Source organism: Lepisosteus platostomus, chromosome 20 (genome assembly GCF_059453375.1).
Source record: "Lepisosteus platostomus isolate fLepPlt1 chromosome 20, fLepPlt1.hap1, whole genome shotgun sequence".
Lineage (NCBI taxonomy): Eukaryota > Metazoa > Chordata > Actinopteri > Semionotiformes > Lepisosteidae > Lepisosteus > Lepisosteus platostomus.
Window position 1 is genome coordinate 3,313,339 of NC_142630.1, and position 12,812 is coordinate 3,326,150.

Below are 12,812 nucleotides of genomic sequence, written 5' to 3' on the forward strand. Positions count from 1 at the left end.
CAGTCTTCTTCATGCTTTTAATTGTTTTCTTAATGAGATTTAAAGTATCCTCCCTGGGTTCTTCATTTTGACATTGCATAAAGAAACTCAAGCATCTGAAAACTGTTTACTCCATGCTGAAAAGAGAAGGAAAGAAACACATTTCGGCTCTGGAGCCTTCTTCCGGTGTTGGGTAAAATGAAGCCAAAACGTTGCGTTTCCTGTCTTCTGTCTTCAGCAGTGCATAAACCTTTACTTGTTCCTTTGCAGCCTACGCATGCTGGCACAGCTCCCTACATGAATTATTTGACAACTGTTACTAGATTGTCAAATAGAGATAAGCACACAGCACTTCCTGGGGCCTGTTTTGTGTTTTTATGTTTGTTCTTCCTTCTTTTGTTTTGTTGCTCACTTGTGTCTGGTTGTTTACCTACTTCTTGTCTGACATTTGCATTTAGATGTTTTAGATGTTAGAGGTTTGAGTCAGCAGTCAAAACAAAGTCCTTCACCCCTCTTAACTTCTCTTCCTCCCTTTCTTACTACGGTACTTTTTCCTCTGCTATCATCTTCTTGCTCAATAGAAGTCTGTGTGCAGTATGAGCATTGCAGCTCCACCTAGCTAAGTATCTTAATTGTGATTTCTTAGGGGCCTTTAATTACGTTGTCTGCTGTGATGACGATTCAGAGATCTTTTGAAAATGAACAACAAATTCTGCTGCTTGTTCTCACGCCAGAAATAAGAAAAGTTTGAATTCCAGCTGGGTTTCAAGGCCCTTCCCACTTTTTTGTTAGTTGTGTTTTTTTTTATCATCCACATCACTATGTGAATCTGTTAAAATATTACTGACATTTCCTGGGTGTACTGTAGTAATAAGTACAAATATAAAAAGTAATCTTAAATCCTATGGAGATTATAAATGTAAATGCAGAATGTAGATGTTTAAGCCCAAGACATTTTTCAACACAGCTGACATTTTTCCATGAATTTCTGTCCATTTCAGCCTGCCCTGCTGTACTGTATTATTAAATGTTTAGTCTTTGGTTTGTTAGCCATCATCTGTTTGTAAAGCAGCCTTTTTTACATCCTGCTGTATATGGAACAGTTTCATACATTAGGAAAGCCAACACACCCATGCCAGATCATTCACAGAGGGTTGTTTCCAGTGCCAGTGCAATGAATGATTAAACACCTCATTCTTGAAATGTCTGTTGCCTAATAGCAGCATTATTAACTTGTTCACAGTCCCTATCAATCCGTTTTACCTTTCTTTTTATCTCTGTTCTGACTCTTTTGTAATGACACACAATCCAGCCTTCGTGAAGCCAGTGAAAGTGCAAGATGTTTATCCACAACTTCACGCATAAATAGGTTTCAAATTAGTTTTTATTTCCCGTTACTGTTGCTCCCTTTTGCACAGAGAAAAAATATTTCTGCGCGCTAATTAAGGGAAATATGTTATCCTAAACCCCTAAACAGACTGGATTTGTTAGGTTTGTTTTTGCATCTTCATGTTATTTTTCAGCTAATGAAGGAGATTGATGGACAGGGTACAGTATGTACTGTTTTATGCAGAAAAATGCAAGATGAGATGCAAATTAGGTAGAGCTGGACATCTGCCAGCTGGTTCAGTTTCTTTTTGCTTGTAAACTCTAGTGGGATTTCTTTCACACCGCATGACTTTGAGGGGGACTGTGGCATGGTCCCCCTAGAGTGAAGTCGAGGCCGCATTGGAAATGAATCCTAGCTCATTTATTTGGTGTGCACTCTGATCCAAATCCTCTGCCAAAATGAGCTCTTCTTGGGCGTCAACCAGCCTCTGATATAAGTGATCCTTTTCCAAATGAACTGGGTGTGAAAGCACCCTTAGTGGTCTGGTGGTCTACTTTAGTAAACCCATGAACGTTTAGTCACCTGCATTTCTGAAACTCTTTCCTTGATAAATGCAATAGCAATGGGTAGCCTCTTTTAAACAATAGAACAGAACTGATGTTTTAAGAATTTTAGCTGCGATTGGCAGAATTTGAAAGGTGGCACCATAGGACAGCATTGTTTATTCACACTGTCTTACAAGCACCAGAGCTGAATTGGAACATGAAGGCTTTGCGGAACCGCAGAAGATACTGAAAGATCCTTCCTAAGCATACCTGTCAGACTCACTTTAATTCTACACAGCCGACAACAGAGCAGAGTCCTCTTCTGAAATTTATTTTATAATGAAAGGACTGGAAGCTTGTTTTAATGATGAGAAAGAATCATGAAATACATTACTGGGAAGAGTTGAACTTCAAAAGGAAAGTTCCTGAAGCTTTTTTCCCCCCATTTGTGTTTGGATATAAATTGTTCATGGCTGTGTGTAATAAACAACCTTTAGTAACACTATGTGTTAAGTTGAGACAATCCCACTCAGATTTACTGTACAGTGGAACCAAAGGGAACTAAAGTGGTTCTTAAGGGAACAGCACTGGTCAGTGGCTCAGTCATCAGTCAGAAGAGTTGTTTCCAGTTTTCATCATTAAAGAACTTGATATACACATTAGCAATTGTGTGTCTGTACAGTAGCTTGGAGAGCTCATGGACTGTGTACCTGACGGATCGGAGGAGCTGTACAGGGTCCCGAAATCTGCTTAAGCATTTCTCCGATCTACAGATGACCACAGTCTCTTTTTTGAGGTCATGGATTTGTTCTCTGTTATTACCTGACATATTTCAGGACCACACCTTGTGAAGTCATCTCTGGATTTTAATGGGCCTCGGAGAGGGAGTTCTCCTTGCACTCATGTGACCAGAAGAAAAAGCTTCATTGAGAAAGTCCCCAAGAACGCAAGGATGAATCTCTGGAATGAATCTTTCAAGAATGAAAGCTTTGAAAAGCTTTGTGAACAAAGTGCAGTTAATCCAGATGCTGTAAAGTGGCGTCATATACTGTAGCAATCTTGGGATCTCTTCAGCTATGTACTACTCTTTTTTGTCAAGAAAATTGAGCTCCACTTTTGATAGCTTTTTTTCTTTCAGACGACCCATGAAGAAGATTTGCACAGGCTCCATTTTTTGTTATGTAAAATAATAAGAACATTAGATGCCCAGCCTTCACGGATATAACTTTGCAGTCTGAACAAACATTTCTTTATAGAGCATCTTCTATTGAATCCACTGTGTAAGAGTACTTTAAATTCTGTTGCTGCTTGACATACAGCTACGGTAGCGATTAGAAAAATATGAAAGTACCACCAAGAACTACAAATTGCCTGAGTACCCTTTGTGTGAGTCCTGGCAACAAAAAAAGACATATATTCTCCAAAAAGTGAGTATTCAGGAAGATACTGAAAACAGTTGTTGAAATGCTCCTACCTAACACAAAATTGTTTTTGATAGTTTCACACTAAAGAAAATCACTGCAATTTTGTCAGACATTTTGTTTTTCATTTAGAGTTTGAAGTGTTGTGTTTAACAATGCATTGTTGAAAGTCTTGCTTAAATGTGTCTAACCGCCTGTAATTTGTTTGATTGTCTTTGCACTTTTAACTCGCTGCCACATCTGGGACTCCCTCGAAAACGAAACTTGCTAGTCTCATGTGAGTAATGTGCTGGCTGCAATGTTTAAATCAAATATGTCTGAACATTGAGAACTGATTCAAATAAAGCAAGTGATTGGGATTCAATCTCATGCTGATTGGCATTGCAATGTCCCCAGGTAATATCCAGCGATCCGCAGGAAGCCAACATCTTCCGGCTGACCGGAAAAGGAGCCGATCAAGACCCCAAGGGAGTTTTCAGCATCAGCCGGCACACGGGCGAAGTGTACGTCAGCCATCCCCTGGACCGTGAAAGGATCGCCACCTACCATGTGAGTCCTGTACATCCCCCTGCCCTGAGCATTAAAGCGGTGCAACATGCTGTCTTCTCCCCTTATACAGAGTCGACTTTCTGTGGCAGGGCATAGCAAGTGTGTCTGTCACTCTCAGTTCATTTCCCTTAAATATGTAACACCACATCCACTGCTGTGTGCACCAGCAATGCATTTTGACCCCAGAAGGTGCATTAATGTTGCTCATCTTATCACATGTTGCACCCGGCCTTGTTGTGGTGTGATGTTAGTATAAGCATGGCAGCCATTGTTTGCCAGCAGCCCCACTGGATACTTCAGATCAGCTTTAACATTTCAATTAAGGGTAGCTTTTAGGTTGACCAGACTGTGTAAACCTATCGTGGAATTTAGCAAAGACAATGGAGTTAACACCCCTACTCTATTAGCAATGCTGTGGGATCATCAATGATAAAGCAGCTCTGTTTAATGTCTGATGAGAAGGATGGTGGATGTTATAGAACTGTATTCCTGGACACATTACTGAGGCATTGGTATTGTCCTGAGGGAAGACTGCCACCTAGTGGTCCACCAAACCACTTGTTTTCCCTAGCGGTCTCTCATCCCAGGCCCAGCCTTGCTTAGCTTCCGAGACCTGACGTGGTCACTATAAAAGGTGGTGATGCTTCTATCATGAACAGTCACCGAACACATTGGTACCCTTAAACTTCATGAAACGTCATTTCAGACAAACTGCATGGAAAAGTAAAGTTAGAGTATTGATTAGAAGCCAATTATAATCACGTGATTTCTAGAAGTATATAGAAAATATTTTCAGAACTAAAATGGCATGATAAATGACAGAGTACTGTACTCTCAAGGCTTTTCAATGCAAACATCCATGCGTAGATCTAGTCTCGTAATAGTCCTGGACTTGCTTGCTCAAGTCATCATGAGGTGGTCCGAGGTAAGTACTAATAAGAGTCTGTGAAAGTTCTGCTCACACGGCGGTGTGATCACCCAGGGCATGTTACTGGCCAGGTGTGACCAGGATTCCTCACACAGCTGGGCACCACTGAGGGTAGGGTGGGTGGGGTTACTCGGCTCTGAATCTCATGGATCCCAGTGACACAGCTATACCTGGGGACCTCCTGAAGGACACGTCTCTCCTCCAGTGGGCGCTGGACCCCAGCAATGGGGCTGCATCACGTGTGACTGATTAAAAGATGAACAGTATATCTCTGAGGCAGGTGGGTCAGAGGAGTCTGCCTGCAATTACTCAATCTCCCCATTGTGAGGTTGCAAGGCCGAGATGTGAAATACACATAATTGGCCATTTCAAATCAGATGGGTATAACAAAAGATAATTGGAGATCCTGAATTTTAAAACGAAAAAAAAGGTCCCACTGTGCTTCATCTGAACTGATAGATACAGTAGGAACCTATTAAGTATAAACTGTTCATATTCTACATGAACTGAACATGCCTTCAAAACTTTTTGTGATACTGATGATTTTCTGATACTTTTCTTTGCAATTGCTTTTCCAGCTTCAATTTTCTTAATTTAGCTCTGACTTTATATTATGTACAGTACAGACAGAAATTGCAGAAAAATGCTTATCTTAATAGCACTTAGGATGTATACTACAGATTTTTCCAGATATCTTCTGAGGTTTTGTGCAGTCAAAACATACACAGGTCATACATAAGAGCTTAGAAAGTTAGCAAATTAGAGAATGCCATTCTGTCTATTTAGCTTGTTTTGGTGTCATCTGCTGATGGATTCAAAGAACTCATGTAGCCATAATGTATCTTGAATGAAGCCAAAGCACCATCTCCAACAGCAACTTGTCCAAATCCCTTTGTGTAAGAATTGCCTTCTGTTTATAGTTTTAAAGGTGTGTTTGCCATGGTTTGCACTTGTGTCCTCTGCTACAAACTATTGATATTGAAGAAGTCCCTTGGGTTAGGACTTTGTCTTGCCTTTGTGGATTTTCAGTACCTGAGTCAGGTCGCCTCATCTAGCTCAGGTTATCCACACTGTATATGCTTGTTTTCATGACCAAAGAAGCTTAATCTGCAGTAATTGCTGTAGTTTTTGTTGGCTTCCAGAGGCAATCTGTTGATATCTAATATCTGCAGTTTCAAATGTGATATCACTCTGTCTTTAATGAACCACTTCGTCCGAAACTTGTGGTTATTGTGAACATCCAAATTGATCTCGATTAAATAGGCAACAGCACAAATTCTCTAATGCACTGACAATTAAATATTTACAGGTGCATGAAAATATACTTCCTTAAACTGAGTAGCAGCAGTGCACCGTGGTCTCTTGCTTCTCTAAGAATGCTCTTAAGATTGTCAATGCTTTAGAGGTGCCAAAGTCTTCACTTCTGCCCATTCTGGTATAAATCTATGAGTGAAAGATAAGAAGCTGCTCTTAAACATTCAAAGCCTTCTAAGCAGGTGTCCACAATGAAAAGAAGAAGAATTGACATCCCATGTGACAACGTATCAAGCCTGCCTGAGCAGTTTATATATTTTATCTCTCCCCTCACTGCAGTCTAATTGAATGAGGCTGCTTTATTTTTTGCAGTCTGCAACTTCAGCTGTGCTTTTTTATGCCATTTACAAAATGCAACTGTTTTTTGAAAGAACCTGTATATTCCACCTTTTAATTTTAGCTTCTGGCAGCAGTAGAAATGTCCTAGAAGCTTAGTCAAGACGTTCTGAAGGCTTAAACCTATGTTATACCTCATGCTTTCTCCGGCCATTTTGTCAATAAATTAAAAACCTGTGACTGACAACCTGAAGTGCTGCCACGTGATGGACATTAGGGGAAAATAAGAGGTAACAGAGTATGAAGCTTTGAGGAATAGTGGAGGTTCACATTGTTTCTGGGAATGGTATGTCATTTCTTACCCAGAGGGAGTTTTGTCACTGTCTTTGTGAAACTCGGGCAGCCACCAAGTGTCTCAAGGGACCATTCACATCCAGGCGCTGCGATCTGAAAAAGAGAGGCTGCAGCACGGGAGTCAGACAGAAAATCACCCAGTGGTGAGCGTGTGCCTCGAGTGCAGGGGACCACTAACCCCATGCAGGGAGTGTGGGGGGGGGGGTGAGTGAAATCACTTTGACAATCCAGTGGGAGAGGCTGTTCGAGCAGGGCCTGACCCAGCACCCCAGAGCCGTGACAGATGAGCAGTTGTTCAGTACAGTGTGTTGTTTCAATCATGTCTACAACGCCCCCTCGGGGCACAGAGCGCTCAGTCACTGGTTCTCATCAGAGGCTGAAGGCCATCAACTCCAAGATGTGATTCCCATGGAAGGAATAGAGGACCTGGGAGAGGCGCACCGTGAGAGTCCGGCACTGAAGAGTACGCAGCCATAGCAGTTTGAACATTAAAGTAAAATGTAGTTTAGATGAACAGAAAAGGCAGTTCTCCTGTTAGCAGAAGCTTAAAATTAGCTTGAGAGTGTTGAGCACAGTGTTGAGGTGTCAAGCTGGAAAGCCAGGGAGACTCACAAACCAAATACGGGACACAAATAACTGAAGGAAAAAAAAACAGGTATACAGATATACTGTACAGCCCAGGTAAACACTGCTCTGTCTCTCAAGATTGGGGGGAGGAGGTGAATTGACTTTTTGAAACTGAAAAGATCTGTGGAAAAAGAATAGCTCTAAGTCGAGGGGTTTCCAGTGCTGGTCCTGGAGGGCCTGTGTGTCAACAGTTTAAGTTTTCATTCCTGCTCAGATCTTAACATCCTGAGCCATCGCGTTATTGATTGGGCAGTTTGCCCCAGCTCTTTAGGTGCTGGTGATTTACAGAGAAAACCTGTAGAGACACCAACCCCCCTGGGGATCAGGACTGGTACACCCCCGCTCTAAACTATCAAAAAGAAAAACCTTCCTTGTGTGCTGGAGGAATGGAAACACTGGAATCCGCTCCAGAGGCAAGGCAGCGCTTTCAGAATATCTTTCACCTTCTGTCTGGGAGCAGGGTGTGGATCAGTCAGTGGAACTAATTACACGCTCTAGAAGACAGAGATTACTCATTTACCTGTGTGAGGGATGAGAAGCTGAAGCGTAAGAGGCACGCCAACCCTATAGGGCATCAGGCAGGCTTGTCGACAACATTGGCAAAACAGCATAGTCCTCTACCCCTAGGGTTGTCAATAACCCATTCTTTTGTGGATACTTTTTTAGAATTAAATTAACTCCTTTCTTTACTTTACTTTTTTCTTAACTTTTTAGGCATCCTGCAATTTTGTCACAACAAACATTCTGTGTGCATCAGAGAGTAAAATAAACCGCTGGTTTTTATCTTTGCCCACTATAGCCGGAAGGCAACTGCAAAAAAAGCTTTTTTTAGTACTAACAAATGAATTTAAAAGGTACCTTTCTTTGCCTATGACTAGTCTAAAGATTGAGCTTAGACAAAAGAAAACCAAAAATCCAACGTAATACATAAATGAATACACCATCTTTTAGAGCCATGGTTTAACTCATGTAACTTCTGGCGCTCTTTATTAATTTGACATTTTTCTCCTGGCATTAGATTGAAATGTGGTAGGACTGCTTGTGGACCTGAATGTTGAAGACATTTAAAATGTTCAATCATGAGAATTGTAAGGATGATTTGCCAGTCACAAGAAAAAATAATTTCCTAAGTTCATTGTTGCCTCTTTTAAATTAATTAAGGTACTATATGACACGAAAGAGCTTAATAGACATGCTTAGTTCCAGTTCTTGTAAAGTTTTCCTAGCCACCCCTGACATGACTTTTTGTAACATGAACATTGTTTTAAAATGAAATTGAATTTGATATCTGTATTCATTTTTCTCGAGATGCAAGCTGCTGCTACTAGTGCAGTGCCAACACAACCTTGATTGAGCTTTCCTTAAATAAATGTTAAATTTCATTGAGTCTTCACTGGATCCAGATGTAGTGAAAATAATTAATTATCCTCTGAGCTCAGGCAGGTTTTATTGCCTGCTGTAATGATTTTAAACATTGTACTTGTGATTTATAAAGACTGTTTATCTGTTGAAAAGAGAAATAATCGGGATGTTTCATTTAACTGCTGATGACAATAATGCTGCAAACTTAATGCACTGAAGATTAAATATGTGAAGTTCTGAAGGAGTGAAATGTATGTTAAAGGAGACCAAGGGTTAATGATCTGATCACCTGTAAAGTGCTTGAGAGGCTGATGAGGGACAAATTAATCAGTGAATGTGAAGTAAAAGGCAGTTTGCTCTGATTTGTAATTAGCCAATGTTCAGTGTTTCTAACTGGGAAGCAGAATTGGCTAATGGTAAGTTTAAATGGATGTCACATGACTGTAAATAAACACTGATAATGTCGAGTGGTACAGATATCATGTGGCAGGCATAAATAGTTTCACTTTTAATTTGTAGCCATGTTTTCCACTCATTCATTAAATGTAAAAAAATGCCAGTTATGCAGTACTTGTTCTGATTCAATAGAACATTAATTTGTCGTTTGTCAACTACTACCAGAGTGATAGTTTTGATATGTATAGCACTAGATTTGCCTCTTTTATATCGGTTTTACAGTTTAATAGATTACTTTTGGGATCACTGTTAGTTCTCATTGAAATCTGAAGTTGAAGTTAAGTTGAAAATGCAAGAAATTAAGGAAAAAATAGGTTAAAAAGTATGGATTTCTAGTATATTGCAAAATGGTTTTACTGTACGTTTAGAATTAGAGAATTATTTGCTTTATTGAGTGTTCAGTTTATATACAGTAACCAGTGTTGCTTGAACATTTATTTATTGTCTAGTTAGTCAAGTATTTAGACATTTTTAGATTACTTATTGGCATCATGTTCTGTGTTCAATAAGAGATGATTGAGACACTTTAATTTGTAAATTATACAGTGTGATTTAAATTCAAAGCATGAAACAGATTGATAACTGAAAATAATTCCTCAAGACCTTTATACTTATCCTGGAATCTATACTTTCTGTGGGAAAAATAAAAAAAGGCTTTATTTAGGATTTTATTCAACACTTCTGTATATACCGTATGTATTCCAGACTACATAAAAAGCTAAAATGTGCATGTTTTTATTGGCTTATTCACCATCACTGTGATTTTACACCCCCTTATTACTTAATGCTTAAAATACAGCAATTTCACGTTTGAGGAGTAGTTTCCCTTGCCTTAGTTTTCCTGACATCTGTTTTTCTCCATGTATTGCATTATGAATTCTGCATAATGTTCTGTAGTTGTTTTCTGTTTAAATTGTTACTGGCCCTGTTTGGCGACAAATTGCACTATAAACAATCTCCGAACAGACCTCATCAGGCTTTCTGGCAGCGAGGATACTCCATCCATTTCCAATAGAAACCTGCCTTTCTGCTCACTGGGAAAGCACTGGCAATGGGACTGACATTGATAAAACCTCACCAGGATATTTCCTTGCTTTCAGGTCTGTACGTTTTCCAAGAAACTGATATTTCTGGGATATTTAATAAGCATAAACAATAACAACATGGGAGCAACAGAGAATTGTGCAAACAGAAGGGGAGGCATGGGACAAGCATGAAAAAACTACAGACGGCAGGAACTGCTTCTCCTCAGTCCACGAGTGAGATTTTGTGAAAAATCAGTTGTTTCCAGTCTATTTCCAGTCTTGTTTCTTCTTAATGTGCATAAACTGTTGGGTACTTCCCAGTCAGACAGTATAGTGGACCACTGGCAAGGACAGAGCTTGGAGATGCTGTATTTTAAGCAGAAAAAAAGCACACAGTATAATAACACAGCACTCAGGCTGTTTCAAAGTGACTTGTGACATTTTTGATTCTGCAAACAATAAGCTTAGTGAAAGGTTAATGTTTTTTATAGTAATCTCTTTAAGCTTGAGACAACTGTACATTGAACTAAACCTTAGAAGCACCACAGTCTTCAAAGGTCCACTTACCACAGTAGGTGGAGCTATTAATGAGGTTTAAGTGAGGAGAATATTTGCTCATCGGACAAGATTTTTTATTAAATAGTTAAAAGACACAAAATCAGTAATGAGTGCAAGCTGTCTATTGAGGCAACATCCCCCCGTTACACCACAATGACACTTGGAGCAGAAGAAAAGATGCGTTAAGGCAAGAACTTCAAGTACTTCAGCCTCTGCGGTTTTTCAGAAATTTAAATTACTTCTGAAAGATTATTCGTTTTACCATTTGCCAAGGTTTACAGACAATTGGCTCTGAATGTTACTACAGAACAGCACGTTCTTGGCTTTCATTTGTATTACATTTTTATTACTTATATGAAATACATTTCTGTATTAAATTTAAATATATGGGGGTTTCCAGAAGCCTTTTATTTAAACATTCATTTATTTCTCAGTCAATATGTACCTTTGAAGATTACTGAAAGGCTAATCAATTGAATATTAAAAATCAGCTCTTTAAAAGAGCAAGAATCTTGAATGAATAATGAATTAAGTAATCCAGTACTTTACATTCTTAATAATATGTGTTAGGTATGTTTAAAGTTGAGCTTGAAAGTATTTCTGCAATTCTAAGTACCATAAGAAGCAGCTTGCAGGTATTTGATCTACTAAGGTTTAGAAGTCAAGTAGTTTTCCAAACTCCGGTTTTGAAAAACAACCAACACATGGAGAAAACTGGCTGTGCTCCTTACTGTAATACATGCATGGAGTGAAGCTCCTCTTCAAGAACCAAATCAAAATACAAACTTGTCTTTGAGTCTGTGCTCTAGAGAGGTTTTCAAGTGAACACTATCCTGACCCATCTTCTGGTCTTTTAAAGATATACAGCCCAGGTAAACACAGCAGAAACTTAATCCCAACTGGTGGGTTTCACTAATTCGGCATGTGGTGCAGATTTTTTTTTCCTGCTTTGAAATCCCTGGAATCTCAAAGGAAGGGCAAAATGAGAGCTGCTGTGCACGGATAAGCGCTCTAATTCCTAAATCCCCTCAAGAAAATCCAAAGGTGAGCCTGAAGCGCACAATGTTCTCTTTAACACCAAGCTAAATTTAAATGCATGAAGAGCGAGAGGTAGTCTGCCAAGAGAAGTCAAACAAAAGCTTCCAGGTTTTGTCTTTCCTCATCTTTTCCTCCCTGTTTCTGTAATCATAAATCAGCTGAAATCCTTGTTGTGCTGTAATGAGCATCAAGTGCAGTTCCTCTAACAGTGATGCTGAGAGAAAGAGAAAACATAGTTGGTCAACTCAGAGTTCTTGAAAAGTTGAGCTTACTTGGTGGTAAATGGAACGCTGGTGACAAACCTTAATTACTATTTGGTTTTGTAGCATTTTCAATTGTTTACTGATACTGGTATAGCGTAGCTGTTGAAAAGATTTACAAGGAAGATCATTTGCAATGCAATCCATTACAGCAATACAGAATACAACCTAAACAGGGATTACACTCCACAAGGTTTAATCAACAGACCTAGTTTTCATGCCACACCCTGTTAAAAATCCACTATGTTTGGTTTAATAAAATGGGCATATTATACTTTTCCGCACACATGATCAAATTGTGCAAACCATAGAGTAGGTTTCTGTTTTTTGTTGCTGTTTTGTAGCCAAAGATTCTGGGGTGGTTTGAAGAAAGCAATAGTGGACAGTTACATGGGCTCTTTATCCTGTAGAGGAACAATGAAAATATGCTATTGTGTTGCAAATTGCCACTTGTGATATTGTTGTTTTACAGGAGAAAAACACCTATTGCAAAGACTCAATGCTGATTTACGTTTCTGTTTGCTCTTTGAAGTTGAAAATGGTAATTAACTGGATAAAAAAATCTAGATAGACAAAACAAAGCACACCACAAATGTCATGAAACAGTAGGAGAAGGGCAGGAAAAGTAAATGCCATATGAATAATATAAATTCATTCTTGTAGACTTATCTAAGCTAGCTTCCTCTTTTAAACAGACTGCTTCGAAGATTACAGGGATTTGGCATTAAGATGGGAATAAAACTCAAAAGAGCTGTGCCTCTGTTTGTTTTTTTTCACTCGGTTCCACTGC

At 39.3% G+C, this 12,812-nt stretch overlaps 1 protein-coding gene across 1 annotated transcript in view; it reads left to right on the forward strand.

Moving 5' to 3' along the window:
• The window catches only part of cdh13 (cadherin 13, H-cadherin (heart)), a 405,276-nt gene that overhangs the window by 163,452 nt on the left and 229,012 nt on the right, over window positions 1-12,812 (forward strand). The window contains exon 5 of the mRNA XM_088614488.1: window positions 3,672-3,824. Coding sequence (XP_088470614.1) covers window positions 3,672-3,824 — 153 coding nt within the window. The remainder of the gene's footprint in view (window positions 1-3,671; window positions 3,825-12,812) is intronic.